This window comes from Bombus vosnesenskii, unplaced genomic scaffold (assembly GCF_011952255.1).
Source record: "Bombus vosnesenskii isolate JDL3184/JDL3185 unplaced genomic scaffold, Bvos_JDL3184-5_v1.1 scf7180000013295, whole genome shotgun sequence".
Lineage (NCBI taxonomy): Eukaryota > Metazoa > Arthropoda > Insecta > Hymenoptera > Apidae > Bombus > Bombus vosnesenskii.
Genome location: NW_022882946.1, coordinates 8,450,150 through 8,471,448, shown reverse-complemented (window position 1 = coordinate 8,471,448; position 21,299 = coordinate 8,450,150). Strand labels below are relative to the sequence as shown.

The 21,299-nt window shown below is 26.3% G+C and overlaps 6 protein-coding genes and 1 long non-coding RNA gene across 14 annotated transcripts; 3 read left to right on the top strand and 4 right to left on the bottom strand.

The window, feature by feature from the left end:
• Window positions 1–239: 239 nt before the first annotated feature.
• On the top strand, window positions 240–2,095 carry LOC117233437 (2-(3-amino-3-carboxypropyl)histidine synthase subunit 1). Its single transcript, XM_033493756.1, has 5 exons — window positions 240–254; window positions 462–806; window positions 953–1,260; window positions 1,367–1,750; window positions 1,835–2,095. Exons 2-5 carry the CDS (start codon window positions 494–496, stop codon window positions 2,063–2,065), a joined length of 1,236 nt encoding a protein of 411 aa, XP_033349647.1. The 5' UTR covers window positions 240–254; window positions 462–493; the 3' UTR covers window positions 2,066–2,095.
• LOC117233436 (DNA polymerase delta subunit 2-like) lies at window positions 1,863–6,642 on the bottom strand. 3 transcript variants are annotated; one of them, XR_004493313.1, is made up of 7 exons: window positions 6,406–6,642; window positions 6,027–6,331; window positions 5,646–5,862; window positions 5,351–5,585; window positions 4,994–5,286; window positions 2,367–2,523; window positions 1,863–1,994 (listed from the first exon to the last, which is right to left on the bottom strand). XR_004493313.1 is itself a non-coding variant. In XM_033493755.1 (6 exons), exons 1-6 carry the CDS (start codon window positions 6,572–6,574, stop codon window positions 4,794–4,796), a joined length of 1,269 nt encoding a protein of 422 aa, XP_033349646.1. In that variant the 5' UTR covers window positions 6,575–6,642; the 3' UTR covers window positions 4,628–4,793. The 3 variants fall into 3 exon arrangements, 2 of the variants coding, with proteins under 2 accessions (XP_033349646.1, XP_033349645.1); XM_033493755.1 differs by lacking the exons at window positions 1,863–1,994; window positions 2,367–2,523 and adding an exon at window positions 4,628–4,912 and having other exon boundaries at window positions 6,027–6,262; XM_033493754.1 differs by lacking the exons at window positions 1,863–1,994; window positions 2,367–2,523 and adding an exon at window positions 4,628–4,912 and having other exon boundaries at window positions 6,406–6,641.
• Window positions 2,772–4,434, top strand: LOC117233438 (protein dimmed-like). 3 transcript variants are annotated; one of them, XM_033493760.1, is made up of 3 exons: window positions 2,772–3,115; window positions 3,361–3,596; window positions 3,670–4,433. In XM_033493760.1, the coding sequence occupies exons 2-3, from the start codon at window positions 3,372–3,374 to the stop codon at window positions 3,901–3,903; spliced, it is 459 nt and encodes a 152-aa protein (XP_033349651.1). In that variant the 5' UTR covers window positions 2,772–3,115; window positions 3,361–3,371; the 3' UTR covers window positions 3,904–4,433. The 3 variants fall into 3 exon arrangements, with proteins under 3 accessions (XP_033349651.1, XP_033349649.1, XP_033349650.1); XM_033493758.1 differs by having other exon boundaries at window positions 3,358–3,596; window positions 3,670–4,432; XM_033493759.1 differs by lacking the exon at window positions 2,772–3,115 and having other exon boundaries at window positions 3,342–3,596; window positions 3,670–4,434.
• Window positions 6,643–7,074: 432 nt separating the features above from the next.
• Window positions 7,075–12,629, bottom strand: LOC117233440 (triokinase/FMN cyclase). Its single transcript, XM_033493762.1, has 17 exons — window positions 12,277–12,629; window positions 12,049–12,211; window positions 11,699–11,977; window positions 11,443–11,631; window positions 11,120–11,361; window positions 10,994–11,035; window positions 10,726–10,929; window positions 10,539–10,661; window positions 10,206–10,463; window positions 10,052–10,113; window positions 9,061–9,210; window positions 8,828–8,933; window positions 8,409–8,683; window positions 8,223–8,335; window positions 7,812–8,141; window positions 7,498–7,732; window positions 7,075–7,418 (listed from the first exon to the last, which is right to left on the bottom strand). The coding sequence occupies exons 1-17, from the start codon at window positions 12,451–12,453 to the stop codon at window positions 7,277–7,279; spliced, it is 3,090 nt and encodes a 1,029-aa protein (XP_033349653.1). The 5' UTR covers window positions 12,454–12,629; the 3' UTR covers window positions 7,075–7,276.
• On the top strand, window positions 9,338–9,942 carry LOC117233441. Its single transcript, XR_004493314.1, has 2 exons — window positions 9,338–9,635; window positions 9,699–9,942. It is a non-coding gene; the product is annotated as an uncharacterized LOC117233441 (long non-coding RNA).
• A 268-nt stretch (window positions 12,630–12,897) lies between the features above and the next one.
• Window positions 12,898–15,466, bottom strand: LOC117233439 (MAPK regulated corepressor interacting protein 2). Its single transcript, XM_033493761.1, has 6 exons — window positions 15,152–15,466; window positions 14,988–15,072; window positions 14,593–14,711; window positions 14,387–14,455; window positions 14,156–14,209; window positions 12,898–14,082 (listed from the first exon to the last, which is right to left on the bottom strand). Exons 1-6 carry the CDS (start codon window positions 15,201–15,203, stop codon window positions 14,012–14,014), a joined length of 450 nt encoding a protein of 149 aa, XP_033349652.1. The 5' UTR covers window positions 15,204–15,466; the 3' UTR covers window positions 12,898–14,011.
• Window positions 15,467–16,374: 908 nt separating this feature from the next.
• Window positions 16,375–20,969, bottom strand: LOC117233434 (TOM1-like protein 2). Of its 4 annotated transcripts, none has more exons than XM_033493751.1 (9): window positions 20,326–20,969; window positions 19,908–20,077; window positions 19,309–19,590; window positions 18,944–19,213; window positions 18,467–18,764; window positions 18,274–18,394; window positions 18,068–18,197; window positions 17,576–17,626; window positions 16,375–17,435 (listed from the first exon to the last, which is right to left on the bottom strand). In XM_033493751.1, the coding sequence occupies exons 1-9, from the start codon at window positions 20,381–20,383 to the stop codon at window positions 17,238–17,240; spliced, it is 1,578 nt and encodes a 525-aa protein (XP_033349642.1). In that variant the 5' UTR covers window positions 20,384–20,969; the 3' UTR covers window positions 16,375–17,237. The 4 variants fall into 4 exon arrangements, 3 of the variants coding, with proteins under 3 accessions (XP_033349642.1, XP_033349644.1, XP_033349643.1); XM_033493753.1 differs by having other exon boundaries at window positions 17,204–17,435; window positions 18,167–18,197; XR_004493312.1 differs by having other exon boundaries at window positions 17,308–17,435; window positions 17,576–17,798; window positions 20,326–20,968.
• Window positions 20,970–21,299: the final 330 nt, after the last annotated feature.

Here is a 21,299-nt window from a genome sequence, read left to right as displayed (position 1 = left end):
TATTCATTAATAATATGTTTTGAAGTAGGTAGTTATGAAAACAAAATATAATATCATTTAATATTCAGAATAATAGTAATTATTATTATTATTATTATTACTATTATTATATTATTTTTATAAAACTTCTATTTTCTTTTGTTGCAAATTGAACAAGACAAAATATTTTTATTCATAAAGTATACATTTAAAGAAGAGGGCGTCGTTGTCAACTGTCACTTCGAAGTTCATTGCGGGTTCGTTCAATTTAAAAGGTTAGGATAATTTATAACCTTTCGTTTTTAGTTTTTGGATAGAAGAAAATTTTAATAATAGGTATCGTAAATTTCTATCGAAATGAATAAAGAATAAGCTTGTACATTATGAATTCTATATATTATATACAAAATAAATGAATCATATTCGTATAATATACCCTTATATTAAACATTTTTTAACAGAAACGTAGATATAAATTTTAGGGTTAATAAAATTATTGAAAAAAATTGCAATCATGAGCGAAAAATCTGATTCTGTTGTGATAATTAAAGCGAAACCTGTTCGTAAGGTATTTAAAGCTCCAGTTAAAATAAATAAAATACCTGAAGAAATTTTAAACAATTCATTGTTAAATGCAGCAATTGCTGCGTTACCCTGTAATTACAATTTTGAAATACACAAATCAGTATGGAGAATTAGGGAAGTCAAAGCTAAAAGAGTTGCATTACAAATGCCTGAAGGACTTCTAATGTATGCTACAACTCTAGCTGATATTATTGAAGACTTTACAGATGCAGAAACTATTATAATGGGAGATGTTACTTATGGTAAGGAATTTTATTGTTGTGTATTAATAAAAAGATTATTTAATTGTAGGTTTTCTATGTACTTTTTAATTTCTAAAATACATAATTTAAATATATATTGTATAAGTATATATAATTCCAAATAAAAACTAATATAATTGATACAGGAGCATGTTGTATAGATGATTATACTGCAAAAGCATTAGGTGCAGATTTTTTAATTCATTATGGCCATTCTTGCTTAATACCAATTGATCAAACTGTTGGTATTAAAGTACTTTATATATTTGTTAACATAAAAATTGATACTTCACATTGTATTGAATGCTTACAAGCTACATTATCAATTACAACAAAAATTGGACTTGTAAGTACTATACAATTTGCTGGCACATTACAAGCAATTGCAATGGAGATGAGAAGAAATGGTTATGAAGTATCTACTCCACAAAGTAAACCATTAAGTCCTGGCGAGGTATTGATATTTGTATATCTTATTAGGCTAGACTCAAATTACATATATATCCTTTTGCGTGTATTGTAATCTTTACATCATAAATAAATCATATTATTGCTTAAAGATTTTAGGTTGTACGGCACCACAGATTCGGTGTGCTGATGTAGTTATCTATGTAGGAGATGGTAGGTTTCACTTAGAAGCAGCAATGATTGCTAATCCAAAATTAAGGGCATTTCGATATGATCCCTATGAGAAGAAATTGACAGAAGAATTTTATGATCATGAACAAATGCTAAAAACTAGATTAGCAGCAATTGAACATGCAAAAGAGATTGGAAAATTTGGATTAATACTTGGTACTTTAGGAAGACAAGGAAATCTTAATGTTTTGAAAAATTTGGAAACTAGAATTAATTTATTGGGAAAGAAAAATGTTATTATATTGCTCTCAGAAATATTTCCAGATAAAATTAAATTATTTAAAGGCGTTGATGCTTTTATACAGGTTGTTTATAAATATAAAATTTGTTCTCTTAATTATATTTTCATAATTATGATGAATTTATATTGTATGATTCCTATATTACAGATTGCATGTCCACGATTAAGTATAGATTGGGGAACAGCGTTTGAAAAACCTTTTCTCACACCATATGAAGGAGCTGCTGCTTTAAAAATGATAAATTTTAATAATGATAAGCCATATCCTATGGATTTTTATGCTTCAGCTAGTCTTGGGCCATGGACTCCTAATTACAAAGAATCTGAATTAGAAAAACAAACTAACACTTGTTGTGGTAAATGTAAAGATAAAACATAAACAATAAAGATTAATTTATATTTAACTTAATACCATTAGAAGTTTTATCTTTTAAGTATTATTCAAAAAATGGTTAATAATATTGTTAAGATTTTAATAATTTACAAATGCTTTTTGACCCAATATTACTTTGTTATAAATTCAGTAACAAAGGTAATGATTATTTATTGTTTAGTTTTTAATATATTTTATTTTACATGCAACAAAATTTACATTTAATATATTATATGCAACAAAATTTACATTTAATATATTATATGCAACAAACATATATGATACGTTTAACTGTATTTCACGCTACCTTCATGAGTAGTGGTGTGATTATAGAAATGTCCGCGTGGGCGAATTACGTCATACGCCCACCTGTAGCTGCACATCTATATAGTACCTTTTATGAATGTGAGTAATAAGTGTATGTCGCAAATATAATTTTTACACAATTACCAAATTTTTCAATCCTAGAATTTACAAATTATTAAAAGATTTATATTTAACATTACTACAGCCGATTACACATATTTTCACAAAATTATAGTTTATAATCTATGTGTTACATCGTAAATAAAAAATTACAATTTCGCAGAATATTATTTAATTTTTACTTTTGTTAGCGCTGCGCTATTACAAGCAACTTAAACAGAAATATTTTCAAATAAATATTATATCGTAAATTAATTTTATATACACAAATGAAAATTTATGAGAAACAAACAATGTTTTACGAAAAAGTTATTAAGAAAAGGTCACAGGGTAGATCACATAGTTCCCGGGGGTGGAAGGCTGTTTCGGCCGCACCCCGGCATCGCTACGTTAGTCGTCATTCCAACGTGGCTCAACAAGTACACGCGGCAGTGTACAGTTGATTCAAATATTTGAAAATGTACCACATAATATAAGATAACTGTAATCTTGTTTTGCTTCCAAATATATCGAAGAAAAGCGTAACGAGACACTCGCGTTTCAAGAATATTAACAAATTTAGACATATTCATTATCCTTATACTTTATTTCTCCATTGATCTGTTAATAGTGAAACAAAGTATCTTACTTGTAAGTATATAAATAACATTTCAATCTTACTTTTAGATATTACAATTTTTTATTTAATTTGTATACTAAAAATATTATTCTTTTCTATAAAAGTAAGGATATTTATTTATCTATACATTGACCTTGAAATATTGTTTGTGAAATAATTAAATATTTAAATTATTTAACATTAACAAGGAATAATAAAAAATAATTAATCAAAGTGTGACTTTATCCTATAAATAATACATGACACTTTTAAGAAGGAAATCTCTGAATGACATCCAAAGTGATGAATAGGAATAACTGGGAGGGAAAATGGCCTAAACAACAAACACGGACTAATAAAACAGTACACAAGAACAGTAAGCGAACTAAAAAATCCGGACTAAAGTTATCAAATTCATCTAAAGGGACAACACCTAGACAAAGAACCCTTAGAAGATTGGAAAGTAATGAGAGAGAAAGAATGAGAATGCATAGTTTAAATGATGCTTTTCAGGTAGATATAACTGTAGTAATTTGTAACAAAAATTATCTATTTGTAGAAAAACATAAATGGTTGTATTTTGTAGTCTTTACGTGAGGTAATTCCACATGTATCAAAGGAAAGACGATTATCCAAAATTGAAACCTTAACTTTGGCAAAAAATTATATAGTTGCTCTCACAGATGTGATATGTGCAATGAGAAGTGAAGAAAAAACTATAGATTCACAGTCAGAAGTTTCTCAATCTCAAGAATCATCTAAGAACATAAATATTTGTCTAAATATGAATATTCCTATTCCTTCAAAATCCCGTAGTTAGGGAAATATCAATATTTATTGGAATAATTATTCATACACGTAAAGAAACAATTCTAAAAACACTGCAGGCCTCAGAAATAATAACAAATATTTTACATTAATAGCAGTATCGAAAAGCTGTTAAATTTTACTTTATGTAAATCTTTCCATTCAAGATTTATCCTCATATATCTGATTAAATAATAGATCAAAGAATTAATAAATTCATATATAATTCTAATCTCATTTAATTTAGTTTTATTTATATCTTTTAGCAGTATTATTGAAAATACAGTGCCAAAGAATATTATTATTTTCATGAAATGAAGCAGTATTATATTCTAGTAGTTACTATATATATGTTGTGTAGTATTAAGAAATATTAATATGATTATAGCAAAATACTTTATTTAAATTGTTTTAAAATTATGAATTGCATGGTATATTGTTCCATATATTGAATTAAATACTGTTAATGTAATAATTAAGAATACTTATAATATATATGTACAAGCATTTAAGAATACTATAAATGTTACCAAATATGAATTATTTATAGAATATATGTTATAATTTGTTATGTGAATATATATTATAGTTTGTTTTTTCATATATTTATGTATAAGTAAAAGGCAAATAAAGATATATTTTACTTATGTACTTATTTTCATGTTCTTTTCCTTTTTATCTCTATAAGTAAAGATTACATAAAAACATGAAAAAGGTATACAAATAAAATCGTTTCATTAGAAGAATAAATAATATGTTTGCCATGTACAAATTATGGAGAGATTATTTAAGAAAACTGATTATTTTCTTATATGAATATATTATTATATATTGCATTATCTAATGTTACTATATTGCATTGTCCAATGTCATTGTTTTAAAATAATTAAATATTTTAAGAAATTAATTCACAGCAAAGGAAATAGGCCAGGTTTCTAAATCCTGTAAATTAACTAACACACCTGTTTGTGTCTTAGAAAATGTTGGAATACAAATCAATCGTATTGTTTGTCCTTCATCTGCTGTGAATACATATTTTATTTTACCAAGACTATTTCTTCATTATAAATATAGAAATAAGAATGAATAAAGAATATATTTACCTGTGAATAATTTGGTATCGTACTTCTCCATATTACCAACAAAATATATATCAGGACATTCTGTTATAATAAATGGATCAATTGTGCTAGATGGATAAGCTGGTATAGTATCTGGTGCAGTTGGAGCATAATGTCGCCAAAGTAACGTACGTTCTAACCACATTAAAGGTGAAATATCAACAAGTCCAGCAACTTTCATGATATCTATAATTGGTTGACCACTGGATCCAGCTACAATGCGAGAGTTTATACTACCAATCCATGGATTAGTAACTCCATAAAAACTTTTAAACCTATATAATATAAATATTAACAATATTATGATATTCTGTCATATACACATATGTTTTACATTACCTGAAACATTGTGGCAAAATGCATGGATGAAGTGGTTGTTGAGGTAATGTATGACATGTTGGATCAAATTCTCCAGGCATTAATATTATGGGACAACATTGTATGATAGGATGAAGAAAGTTATCCAATTTATGCGTTATGTTTGCAGTCTCTTTAAATATCGCTGCATCATGTGCATTTGTCTCAAAATAATTTTTATAATTGTGGGTCTCCACAGATCCTCTTACACTATTTCCTATGTTAATATTATTGTTATTTATTGCAAATACTATTATTATTAATACACATTAAATACCTGCTATAATAATACACACAATAGATGCCACATCTTTATGAACTTCTTCACAACCAATCATTCCAGTGATCCATTCAAATAATAAATCTGTACTTAACGATTGTAAATTATTTGCTAGATCTAGACCTGAAATTATTAAAATCTTTCCTTGCGTTTCTAGTGGCCGATCAAATATTGATAATTTTGGACAACATCCTGGCAAACACCAATCTATTACCTGGAATCAATACATTTTATAAAAGAAAAAAAGAGCAAAACTCAATCAAATCAAAAAGACAAAATATCAAACTAAATCTAAATTACAATTTTTACTTTAATTACATTATGTATTTCTTTGTAATTTTAATTATTTTTGTAAATTGTATAAAAGAAGATATTTACTGAAAGTTCACCATCCTTTAGTTCATGTCCCAATACAGCACAAACAATACCAGTAACTACATCTTGAATATTTATATGATTATCAACCAATTTAATACGTAATGTTTCATCTTCCAAGTACAATATATCTTTAAATGATGCATAATTTGCTCTAGCTGGTTGGGTTTGTAATTGAAGTTCGGTACTAAGTTCGCGTAATAACGATGGTTTCAACTCTTGATGTTTGTATAAAGTGCCTATTATAATACAAGTATCATTTTCGTTTCTTTCACTAAGTTGTTCAAGAGTAACTATTTTATTGTGTCCTACAGCAAAATATTAGATATAAAAAAATATAACCTAAAATGATAACAAATGTAATTTATATAAAAATATCTACCCCATTTAATTTTCGCTTTTTGCAAAAGGTAATCTTTTAATGCTTTTAATCTTGCTTTATAAATACTACAATACTGTTGTTCAAAACGTTGTTCAGAAATATTAAACTTTTTAAAGTCTTCGAATATACATGACTTGCGACGATACGTCGGTTGCGGTTGAATTTCCATTTCGGAAAATGCTTTTATTAGATATTTATAACAATACACTGTAGTTTTAGTAAATTGAATATATTACTATATTCACTAAAATTAAATAATCATAAAAATTAAGACACTGAATATAAAAAAGGAATATTAATGCAATTAAGCAATTTAATTTTTTCTTTGAAAGTTATCGATTTTTAATATTTTTATGACATACAACAAATAACATTTCACAAAATGTTGAAGCTATATTCGTTTTCGAGATATTTTTTGAACATTTAAATTGAAATGTGAAGGAATTAAAATCGCTATAAATACAACCTACTAAATAAATTATATTTAATGAAAGGTACGTTACAGTTACATAGACATATAAGACATGGGTCGATTATTTATGAAGATAAGCAATTACTTATCAAAAGTGAGCGAAATCTCCATTAAAATTTATTTTGATATCAATTTTATCAAAAAATTTCATGTAGATATTATATGATTTTATAAAACTGGATATCAAATCTTAATTATTAAGTGACGTATGTAAGATAATTTATTTTATACTGATATCAATATTCGTTATGTGTTGACTATATTATAAATAAAAAATTATGCACAACCTTGAATACTTAAATATTGTATGAACAAATAAGAGAGAATACACTTTATATATTAAATTAAATATTACCCAATATTCTACATTGTATAAAACATGATAAATTAATTAAATGATTATGCCGGATTTGGTGGCAATCCCATTGACCAAGTATCTAATAATTTTTTATCATGAGGTCCAGCACCTAAACTAAGCATAAGTCCAGAGAGATCACCACTATGACCACGTCCTCGCATGGCATGAACTACTTTGGCAATGCTACAATTATAATAAGAATTCACAGTTAACACAAGAAATATTGTTGAATATTAATATAAAATACACAATATAATTGTACTTTGCCCATTCCTCTTGTAGTGCAGCAAAATGTGCCTTTAAGGTCGAATTTCCAAGTTTCTCATTTTCAAGTGATTTTTCAATTTTTGTTAATAACGTTGGTAACTTTAGTGGCAATGTTCCTGTCCATCTAACAATATGTGAACTTGAATTTTCAACTTTGTGTTCATCAGTAACAATATCTAATCTACATACATTTGCACAAGGTAAAGGAACAGCTACTGACGTGTCAACACCTGAAATTAATGTGATTATTTATAAAATATTTAATAAAATATCTATATCTTAATATCTTTGTAACAATAATGTACATACCAATAAAGTTACACTTATTAGGATCCATATATTCTGTCGCTTGAGTCTTAACTCTTCTACATGCACGTGGAATAAGAGAACTAAGTCCATATAAAGATTCCAATCTTTCAATGTTTGGACCTCTTACCAAAATTTGAACGCCTGTTAAACTAGAATATAAAAGTTGTCTAAATTGATCCTTCCCCAGTACAGCTCTCAAATCTTTAAGTATCACTGTAGTAGATTTCCCTGAGACCTCTGAGAATTCAAGTGTTGTCTCTGGTTCATTTGAGTTTAAAGTTAAATTTACAGGTAATTTGGCATTTACTAAAGTAAATCCATCTTCAGTTTCTAAACAATGAGAAATGCTATTTGATGAAATAAATTCAAGTATATATTCTTTATAAATGTGGTATTTTTTGTGATGCTAACCAATTTGATCCTCCAAATTGTAATTTAATTCATCATCTAATAAGCTCATGGGAAAAATTTCTATGAAATGTCTTGCTCCTGCACTAAGAATCCATACCAGCCACATGTGGATTCTGGTTTAATTGTAATTTATTAATATTCTATTTTGTAAGTATTGAATACTTATCCCATAACTATAAAACAGACCTTATAAAAACATGTTTCTCATTGGTTATATCACTAAAAGTTCTAGGCTGTCTGTTTGAATTATTATATAATCCTGGTCCATTGTTGGCTGTTGATAAACGAACAACTCTTTGTGGACATTCTGCTTCTTCTGCATTGTACTTCTTTTCAGCAAAATCTTGTAATTCTCGAATTACTTCTTTTAAATTATCAACTAAAAAGGGCCACATATTTAACAGAAATTGTTTATCCCTCATGAAAACAATAAAACTGCACCATTTACGAAAACCTCTTGCCTGTAAAAAGAAAAAGAGAATACCTTAATATTGATGAATTACTTTCTAAATTCCTTTCTAAAAATTTAAAATTATAATTAATGACATGGTTTGAATAATTTGTTGTAATAGCTACCAAACATGCTTTTTCGTTGCATAATTCACCTGGGCATCTTTTAATGTAAATGTATGACTTAAAACATGCCCCCTATATTCATCTCCAAAGTAGCAAACACCTTCTTTACCAGGATGTACTTCACAGCTTAGACTCCTTAAAAAATTAAAACATACATATGATTATCAAATTTTAGAGGATTGAGTAATATATAAATTCATGTTATTATATATATAAAATATATATTTAAAAAATACGAAGGAATATTTCATAATTATTATACCTAAAGCATGCATGCTTTAGCAAGCACCAAATATCTTGAGTTAATGATTGCTGAGCAGAAAGAAATGATGTCCTTGTTTCATGTTCATTACTTAAATATTTCACATTACCAATACTTTGACATCCTTCACATTCATGCTGTCCATCTTCCATAACACTTTGACTTCGTCTTAGTATTTCTTTTGGACCATAGAATTTCAGTTTCTCTGTACTTTGATTATCATAATTACGATATGATTGAGTTGTAAATATCACTTTAGGTCCATGTGATTCACAGAAAATACATAAAGCAATCACAGCATTCATTGTTAATATTACTGTTTTTTTTATATGAGTGTTACAAATTTACTGTTCATATATTTTTATATCCTTATCACTCTTATCATCTTAAACACACACATTATGTATTATGTGTATGTGTGTGTGCGTATAAATAACGCAATATATTCGCAAGATTTAAATAAAATATTTAAATGTTATACATATTTAAGAATTTAGAAAGTTAGAATTATAATTTTAAACATAACCTCTGTTCATAATGTCAGATATAAAATGTATCTAATATAAAAACACAGTGTGAGTGTATTATTTATTAATTTTTAGTTCACGTTTTGAAACAACGAAATTAATTTTTTTCAGCTTTTTCACGTGATAAGACAGAAATGAAGAGAAGCCAAGAACACGTGACATTATGATAGTCTTTTATACATATCTGAACATACATTTATATCATTCGTTTGTATGATGCCTGCTCACGCATACACTCATAGTTTTGATGACCTCGTACATATAAGTAAAAGCAGAAATATATTTATGTAGCATAATGAATATCGCTTCATCTAAGGTGTAACATGTAATATCATTAAATATTTATTAATTTCTTTTCTCATGTATTAATATATTTAATATTAATATAACTAATAATACTTATGAGATACTTATTACAAATTTATTATTTTGTATTGCAATAAATTAATTTTAATTTAGTGCCTTCATATGCAGCTCTCATCCATATACCTACTGAATGTGCTTGAGGATCAGGATATTTGAGTTCCTGAAATAGATTTTAAATAAATTTTTCTTATTTTAATATATTATTACAAACTAAAATTTGTGAAGTAAACTATAATATTTTATATTTTTTACATGAGAAGATTGTGTATACAAAACATTTGTAGTAAAATTTTCAGCGGCTTTCACAGCTATTCCAAATGCATCAATAGGATCCACATTTCTACTTAATGCATTTTGTAAATCTATCTGTACTGCTGTTAAAGTCGTTAATAGAATTTGGTCACCTACAGAGGATGCTTTAAATTGTTCAATTGCTTTATTTGCAATAATTAACACATGTAACCATACATCTACTGTTATCTCTTTATCATTTTCATATTTTGAAAAAGCCTAAAATGTATTATACATTTAAGGAGTTAACCATATATGCAACCGAAAAGTTAAACATAATATATTATATCTTACTTCAGCAATATAGAAAAAAAATAAAAAATATAGCCTTCCTCGTATATCACTCACTGTCTTTTGAATGATATGACTAATTTGTAAAAATGTTATATATAAATTTGTTCCCAATAATTCATTTTTCTGTAAAATGTTTTAATTAAAATTCCATTATGTGTGTTTTTTTAAAACATATTTAATATCCAACCTGAACAGCATTTTGTATAGCTTTAGCTCCACATGCAAGACTTGTACCATAATTTCCATTGCCATATTTTTGATCCATTATATTCAATTGTCTTTCACATGCTATTATTGCTTCACATGCCATTGATATGATTAATAAAAATGTTTGACTAGTTTTATGATTCATTGTTGGTCCTTGTAAATTTAAAATATTCCAGTCCATATTCTACACAATCATTGAGATTTTATTATACTACATCTTCCATAATGCACTAATAGAATGTAATTACCTTATGGTCCTTTTTTAATGTAATTAATTTTGTTTTGTCATGCTAGAAATTAATTTTAGTTTCAAGTTAAAATATAATATAAATTGAAAAATAGAGAAGAAGCTAATTCCATAAATTTTACAATACCTTTTTAGTTTCTATTGCCTCTAAACCTAATGCTACTGGCCAAGTAGATACAAATGTTGGAAAATCTAAATATTTAATTAATATTGTATTGAATGAAAGATTTAATAGACAAATGTGAAAACCATTACTATTTGAATATTTCATAAATTCTTTCATATATATTCTTTTTAGTTTTAATCCATTTATTTCTATTTGTTGCAAAAGTTCTAAGATAAATATGTTTCCTTGTATTTGGCCGCAACCTAAGGAATAGAAAATGTTTCAAGGTAACGAACAGGGTTTAAAAGATAAGCAAAATTTTCAAATGTCTAGTTCTTTTATACCAAAGTTACTTATTATAATTGCAACCTCATGACCAATACAAAACTTTTTGGTTTCATGTATATCTGTTTTAGTTTGATTTTGTGATGTTATATTTAATATATCTATCAGTGGTTTGAGTACTTGTTTAACTAAATTTGGAAACATTTCCAATTTATATCCTTTATGAATTATATTTTCAAAATAATTATCTGTAAAATATAATCTTTTCTTTATATTATATTATTAGACAATTTAATTTAAAGAAAATTGTGTAACCTGTTTTTAAAAGTACTATTTCTCCACTATTTGTAATAGAATTACAAAAAGAATAGATCTCATCTAAACATTTTCCTTCTTCTGACATAGCTCCAGCTATTTTACATATAAAAAGTGTAGGTAAAAGATTATGTTCTTTTACACTATTACCAAAATAAAGCATATCACTGCTATTTATTGTTATTAGTCTAACAACATACCCTTTTAGTTCAGCATATAATTTTGCCAAATTAAAGTTTATAGAATATTCTGCATAATTTTCTACGATTAACAATATACCTGTATATATATTTTATTTAATTATTTAATAATATAAAATAATATCTTATTATATAATTATATCTTATTACCTTCAGTGTAATCAAATCCAACTTCTTCAATAACTCTTAATATATTATCAACAGAAGGTGCAGAAAAGGTATTTCCTAAAACTGCAGCTGTTAACATCCCAGGACCCACAACTCCTGGATATATCAATTCATTTTCAGCTCTGCTACCAGATATTAATTTAACCTATTATTATAATGCCATATAATATCGTAATTAAAATTTTTATTTAATCATGACAAATTACATACCTTCCCAATCATATTTGCATAATCTTTACGTAAGATTGCATTACATTCTTCTAATGCAATTAAACTATTATGTATTTTTGCCATTCCCATAAGACTTTTATTCATTATTGTATCAAAATAGTCATATTCTTGTTCTCTTAATTCACACATCCTTTTGCATAAAAATATTACCTTCATATATTAGTGGAATAAACTTAAATAAATATTTATAATAAATATATTATATTATGTTAAAAATATAACTTATAGTTTTTAAATATTTGCTTTCAATATCTTATATTTGTAAATTGAAAAGGTTATTTAAACAGTTAACCTACCTAATTTGAGGCAAGTACAATTTGATCCCTTATAATAGGCTATATTTTTTTTTCTTATTTCTCAAAACATAATGTTGTTATTCATTTTATTATGAAACAATAATTCAATTAGTTTTTATAAATTTGAATACAGACATATATAATTTAGAAACCTATACATAATCAATCTTTAGAAATTCATATGAATTGACAGTTTTATATTTAATGTTAAAATTTATTTGCTGTTAAAAATATGTAGAAATCAAATTAATACTATGAAATTTAATGTATCAAAGTTAATGTAAAAAGATTAAGAAAGATATCGTGTATATAAAGATGTATTTATTTATAACTGCTTGATTCAGCCTTAAATGGCCGAATGTTGCACTACATTTTGACTACTTTTGCAAACTCTGCTTTTCAAAAGTATCAATTCATATAAAAATTTTTGATAATCATTTTTTTTAATACTTAAAGTAAAAATTTAATAATTAGATAAGATTAAGTCAGATCAATATGAAATAAGAACTTTGAAAGCAAAGGTTGCAAATACATTGGTGACAAGGTTTATCTTGTCTAATAATCATGTAACAACCTTAAACATTATCAGTCTACAAAGTTATACTAAAATTTGCTTATATAAATGTATTTAGATACATTTGTCATAACAATATCAGCAGTGTAGTCATGCATTCACACAAACAATGCATGTAATATGTACATCATTCTATGCTTAAAAATTCATTATTTTCACGCTGCATTCATACCACGCAGGGATTTCTGTGTTTGCCTAACCCTATCTGGTATGTATTTATGAGTTGTATCTTTACCTGCGTTACTTTAAAAATCTACAAACGGAAATAGCAATCGTACTTTGTATCACATTAATTTTTCACCGGTTAATTTATAAATTTGCAATATCTTCTGAACTTGAACAAATTTTCTGTACAATTTTACATTAATCAAAATTTTGGAACAGCTTCAAACAGAAATATATAATTTATGTGTATTATTATATCACAATTCAAGGATAGTGTTGATAATAATGCATATTTAAGCTCATGCAAGTTACCAATCATAATCCCTTACAATATTCAAAAAAATGCTGTTCTATAGTTACATATGTATATGTATTTAAAGTTCCAAACAAATTAATTTTTAAAGTTGCATGTATAATAAAAAGTTGATATTTCATACAAGAAATTCGTTGTAACAAATAATTATGTATGAATTCTACAACAGTTTAAATTCGTCAATTGCAACTTTGTGGTATCCAACAAATTATGTTAATTTCTAATTTTTAGATTCAATTCTACACAGTTATTCACTTAATTCTTCAATTACTTTTAAATTACAAAACAGGCTAATCTTTAGCACTGTTTGCCATTCTGTACTACTTCAAGATGTATTTCCATAACTGTTATAAATTTCTGTGTCTTTCAAAGTGACTTTGTGATATTATTAAATAATCGTTTACCCCACCATGATTCCAAATCAAATGGTTTAAAATCTGAAATAGTATATTTATTTTAATCTATCTCAATTATATAGTCTTTTTTTAAAAGAGAGAAATTATAGCTTACCTTGGAGGGTATCATTTGGTTCACCATCATTGTAATACACTATAGAACTAGGACCTGAAATTTACAAAATATTTTTGTTTATTATAAATATTTAATCAAATTTCAATTAGTTACTTATGAATTTGTATATACACAAAGATATACAAATCACAAGATATATATTTAATGCTTAGAAAGGTAAATAAAAGTAAAAAAATTACAGTCTGCTTCAATTAGATTTAAAAAACTTACTGGAAGGTTCTGAACAATCTGAACCATCAGAAGACTCAGTTCTTTGTCGTGTATTAACTTGATTCCATGCTGATAAATAAAAATTATAATTGTAGTGTTATGATATTATGCAATACAAATACAGTATAAATATATTTCCTTATACACTGTGAAATAAAAATTTTGTTATAACTTTCAAAATCAAGTAACAGAAATGTTTAACCTACATTCATAGACAAATTTAATAAGTTCTTCATGCTGAGGTGTAATAACTTCTTGCATTTGATGCCTCTGTGAACCGAATTTAGATTTCCCATTCATGTGAAAGACTGGTTTTGGCACATGGCTGTGAAATAATATTTGTTTTTATTATACATATTAATGTACGAAAAAACTGCTCATAGTACATCACATAACTTTTTTCTAAAAGCATATGATAATGATATGATTGTGTAATACTTTATGAATTATAATTTACGAGTTTCTAGGAATACAACATAGGAATTGCACGTGCTTACTATCAACGGACAATTATGAATTGCGTAATGTCGAAATGCTAAAGTTACAAAAAGAGAAAGGAAAGAAACGAACCAGGGTTAACATGGGTTCAAGCATTACTTACCGGGTGGCCTCGTGGTCATCATCAGGATCTGCTTTTCTCGTTAAATCACGCAAAGTTTCCAGCCTCTCAAGATTCTGACTAATCCCTGAAAGATGATAATGTTCAACGAAGTTGATATTATAACTGTTTATAAATACAGTTAAAAATTCTTCTGGTATCTGTACCTCTTCGTGTCTTAGCGGCTATCTTGCTAGGTCCTTTTGATACAGTATACATGTTTCTTATGAGAAAAGCACAACAATAACTTTGAACTATATTTTCGATACCAGATCATCCGAGATCAATCTTGAAATATTAGTATAGAATCAATCAAATTGTATACTGTGCGTTCAACTGGTACCGATTAGACCAACCGCACGGGTTGAAATGATCAGCGTGAAATACACGATGAGTGAACCACGTGACCTTAGCTTGTGGTATCGCAATGATATATATTCACGAACATATGTATCTGTACTTACACATCGATGGACCAATATGAGAAATTTGAATGTGGATATGTATCTTTTCATATAGTGAAACGATAGAGAGAAATAATTTATATACATATATAATATGTTATATTGTATATATTGATAAAGAAAATTTGTTTGATAACCATTTAATATGAATATTATTTTATTATAAAATAGGTCATGCGATCATATAATTATGATTAACAAAATAAAAATTTATTTGAAAAATAGAATTTTAAATAAAAAAACTTACAGTACGACACAATTTTCTCAGTCCTTTTTATGTTATATTCGATAATATATTTGCAAATATCAAAATAATTTAAAATATAGAAATATTGTTGATATAAATAATACCTAATGTCTGTAATTGTGATCTTGATTAAATATTAACATAAATATAAAATTGTAATTTATATAACTGTATTATAGAAGATCTTGATATGTTGTAATTTTATATTAATTTTATATAAGGATTAGAATTTTTAAATATAATCATCAGTATGTTGGAATATTAGAAAAGTTTATTACAAAACGAAAAAATGATGTATAATTTTAAAATATAAAGAAATTATTAAAAATATAAAATTAATTTCTTTCACAATATTCAATAAAAATTGCAATAATCACATAAAACAGAAGAATAATTTTTTATGTTATTACTTACATAGATTACAAGTATTTACGTAGAAGTAAATACAATTCACACAAATAAGCAAATTTAATTTTTCTTTCATCTTGTTTTAAACATCTATTTGAAATATTCTTAAATATTTCATCTATTCTAGAATAAAAGAATTAACATGTTTAGTGCTATACCTGCACTATTTGTCAAAAGCAATATATTTTTAGTAAAAATATTTGACTATTTGATATTAAAATAAAATATTCATTGGTAGAAGGATACAGCCTTATAAAATCAAACATTTAAAGATAGTTTCATAATGATTTATCACATCTTTAAAATTGCATAAAGAATTTTAGTTCTTATCATAGTACTGTCAATATGTTTGCTTTCTTCAAAGTAAAACTATAATTTTAAATTACAAACATAAGATTTACATAACGTTCCTTATTACCAATGATATCCCTATAATATAATTTTAGAATATATTAGTTATTTGTAATATATCGTTACATAATTATAACAATACTATCGATAAATTTATATTACTCTATAATAATAATACTTCATAAAGATCAAAATTACTATAATAATGAACGTATCATATTTATACAAAATATCAAATGATCGACAAATCTAAGATATAAAAATATTTCGATCTATAGCGTAACAAAATCGATCACAAAATGAAATATTAATTTTTTTCTATTTAAATCCGCAAATTTGAAAAATGCAACTGCATAAATTAATAATTCTTATATAGTTCCAAGGCATGAGACCACACATTGTAATATGAATATTATTTTGCATACAATGTGTCTTTTTATATACAAATAACATAAGTTAGTATTTCTCCTATTTTTGCATTACATAATATTTACGCGTAACGGTTATTTTAAAATAAGTTATTCATTGTTATTAAATTTTTACAACGTAATAAAATGCTAATTTACGATCATTTAGTATCAATTCTATTCTTAAGTACATTTAAGCACAAAGCATTTTCTTTTTACTTTTTTTTATATTGTTTTCTTCAACTTATTTTATCAATGTTTCTAATATTAATATTATTATTAGAAGCATTGATTTATTAAAAAGTGTATTTGATGACCGAATTAGAATAAATTTAATTTTCATCAGTTTTCTAAAATGTAAATATGAAAATTACATTTAAAGAGCAAATAAAGATTTATCTTGATCCTTATTAATTTGACGCTGAATGTTAGAGTTTTCAGAATTTGTAGTATTTCCTGTACTAGTAGTAGTTGTAGGTAGAGTTGGTAGAGCTTCAGCAGCAGCAGCTCGTTCTGCTAAGAAACGTTCGAACTCTGAAGATGTTAGAGATTCTTGATCACCATGTGCTCCTGGCTGAAAAAGAAGTTGTTTTAATAACTACGAAATATAATTAAATGCAATTTACATATAATTGAACATTTTGAAGAAAATTTTAATGATGTGTTAAATGATTATACTACAAATTTTTAATCTCATTGTTATATATAACTCACCGTATGATCTAACCAGGCTGCCATCTCATTAAATTCAGATTCCCGGTTCAGCTGAATATTAAAAGAAAGAAACAAAAAAATAAAAATAAACATACCAAACGAAACAATAAGAATCTGAACATATGCATATATATAGGCAAAAATAAAGCAAAAGGAAACATAAGAGAAAATTAATTATTTCATGCTATAGAAAGCAGTGAAAGGAAGCAACTTCTAAATAAATCTACTAAATGAATAAGAATATAATCACAACGTTTTAATATTACAATGTGTAGTAAGTATGATATTCTTACCTTTATGAGAGTAATTTTAAGCTCATTGTATGAAATCGTAACTAAATTGCTTACAAAAATATAATTTTGCAATATTGTGTAATTAAATTTATAAAAAGTTTTGTAATAATCTTACTCTTTTCAATAATAATCAGTATCTATATTATTCATGATATTAACTAAATGCTTAGCAATAATTATAGGAACAGGGATTACGCACAGAAGTAGCAGTAGTAGAAGCAGCTGTAGAAGCAGTCTGCTGGGGATACTTAGGATTATTGCGATTGAGAATCGCTGTACTGAGACTTCCTCCGCTCACCTGCTCCAAATTATCCTCATATTTGCTACCGCTACAATAAAAATAAGTGGATAGTTATATATTAGGTGTACACATTTAAAAGTTGCAATTAATTTAATATTAGAAACCTGTTTTTTGCAGTTTCGTAAGATGTATTCCGTGATTGTGCAAACATATCAAATTCATCACTATCACCTTCTTTCTTCTCCTTCCGATCTATCCTATTTTGGTCAATATTATCAGCTATGCCTGTAATTTAATATAAAAGAATTATCCACACACACACAAACATTATTCAATTATTACAAATATAATACTTACCTATTTCTGTCATTTTTTTCTCTAAAGTATCAGTTTCATCAGATAAATCAATAAGAGAATCAGCTTCTTGTTTATTAATTGATGAAGCAGAATCTATGTTTGGAGGATGACCAATTGTTTGTGCTAAAATAGTACTTGCAGCAACAGCTTTGTTTTTTGTATAACGAGAATAACGCAAAAATAAATTGTTTAATTCATCATTAATACGCAATAATTCTGCTGTCATTTCATCATGTGCCAGCTTTCCAATTAAATCAACAACACGTTCTTGCATTGCTTTGCATGTGGAATGAAGTTCCTACAAATGATAAGTATTATAATTTAAATATATATGTCTACCTTACATAAAAATATATTTTTCAATTTCATATATACAGCATTACATTGTTGAATAGAAAAGGCATTTGTTTTAATGGGTATTTGTTATAAGGTATTTACTGCTATTCATATATATAAGACAAATAATTATATTCATACAGTTAAAAGTTCAAGATCAGCAGGATCAGGTTGTTGACTATTATTCTGATCTGAACTTGTAAAATATGCCAACATTTCTGATAAGACACGCATGTTTCCTTGTACAACATCGAGTTCACTTTGTATTTTAGCCATTTGTTGTTCATTCAATATAGCTACTTGTCCAGATGATTGGTTTTGAAGTTGTTGGACTTGTGGTGTTACAGAAGTTACTGATTGCTGTTCAACTGTAGGTACATTCATGATATTTTGTTCTGACTCAGGTACACTCTACAATTATATTATAATAAAAAGAAATTATAATAATCACAAAATATATAAAACAATAATTTTTTGATCATATATCACCACAAAAAAAAGCTTACTCGTTCTGGAGTGATAATAGGTGCCATGGCATCCAAGTCTGTCATTGGAAATTGAATCCCTTTTACTTTCAATTCTTGATATACTTGAACAACTCCTTGGGTATGTGGCTGATGGCGGAACGTATCTGCCCATGTTTGAATTAAACTCAAGACCTTTTCTTGCACTGCTGTTGGTGGTTCATTTTTTGGTCCAATTAACTTAACCAATTCTTGTACAAATTCTCGTGAACAGGCAAGCGAATGAAAACGTTTTCCACAATTTTTTACGCATGTCTCCAATACCTATTTTTGGCATTCATCCATTAACATATATAAATGAATGCTTATGGATATTTGAAAATAAGAAGACTAGAAGTAAGAAATAGATGAGTTCTAACAAAACAGCTATCATTAACCTACTAATCATAGCTGCTAAGTATGGTTAAAACCTAATTCAAATAACTGTAAAAAGAAGCAAATTATTTTGAAAAATTAATTCTGTTAAGAAGTAAATGCTTTATATTACATACATATATATTATTTAATTGTACAAAATAACTTTTAAATATCGCCTATGTTTTATCTGAAATGTAAGTATTATCAAATATATAAATACTAACAGTAAGAGTATACATGACTATAGTATAATTTTTTCCAGCAGCCTGATTTAGTCTACGCTTAATTGCTTTAATTGCATCTCTTGGCCCATCCTCTGTTTCATTTATAATATCACATATTTCCATATTAAGTGACCAATTTTCACTTGGCAAACTACCATCTGTAGCTTGCTCTGAAATATACAAATAAAGATGTTATAATTTATTAATTGGAATAAAAGATGTTAGATAGGTCATGATTCATGATGTGAATGTTGAAGATATATACATATACATGGAAAAAATCTATAAGTATTTAAGCATTCATTAATATTGATGTACAAATAGTTGTCCATATAAAAAGAACTTATTAACTGATTATTAACATAATAATAAAATAACGGACTTGATGGATTTCGTAAAGGTAAATAATAAAACTTACCTATTTTCTGGCCTACTGGTGTTGAAAATGGATTGACATTTACTCCAAAAAATGACATTGTTGCAGATTGTATGAAACTGTTTCTATATTCAATAATATTACTTTGATTCACTTGTGCTTATGTAAGGCACGTAACAAATTTTGACAGGAACAATACTTGATAATAAATTAAAAACTTCTTATAATGAGTGACAGTATCATATGACCCAACGACGATAAAGTCAGACGTCAAATACAAAGTGACATAAAACTCTAACCAATCAGGCACAGCATTCTGAGAATGCCATTTTGATTGGATCTAACATTTAAAATAAATACATTTATTTTACGAATACCTCAAATTTCTAATTCAAAATAAATGTATTAATAACTTTTTAAATATATCTTCTCGAATAAGAAGGAACGAAATATTTACTTATTCTATATATTTTGTGAAAATAAGGATATTGAAATTTTATTATCTGTCTACCTAAATTTCTATCTAGTTTTATCTGTTTAATCTAACACTTTTCTCTAGAGTTTAGTAGTAACTGGACAAATTAGAAAAGGCGGATTGTATATTTTGTAATTCGTTATTAACTTTTTGTACGTAACGTTACGATACAAAAAACGTAATTTAATTTTACACTTATCAATGATAATTAGCTTAGGAATTTGAACATAGAATATGTAATTCCTAGACAGTTTTCATTCTGGATCAATATTTATATAAATCTCCATAATTACGTGATCAAACACTAGAGAGCGCCGTAAAGCAAAATTATAGGGATCTTACGACTTATTTAAAATAACTCAAACAATTTTTAATTAATAAATGTTTGTATTTAATTTATTAAATAAATGTTACTTAATTTAATAAATAAAACTTAACTTACATACATTAAATACTTTTAAGTTTTAAATTGAACTATACATTTTACAATCAAACTTTAGTGAAATCTCTCTCTCTCTCTCTCTAACTCTCTAAATGACAC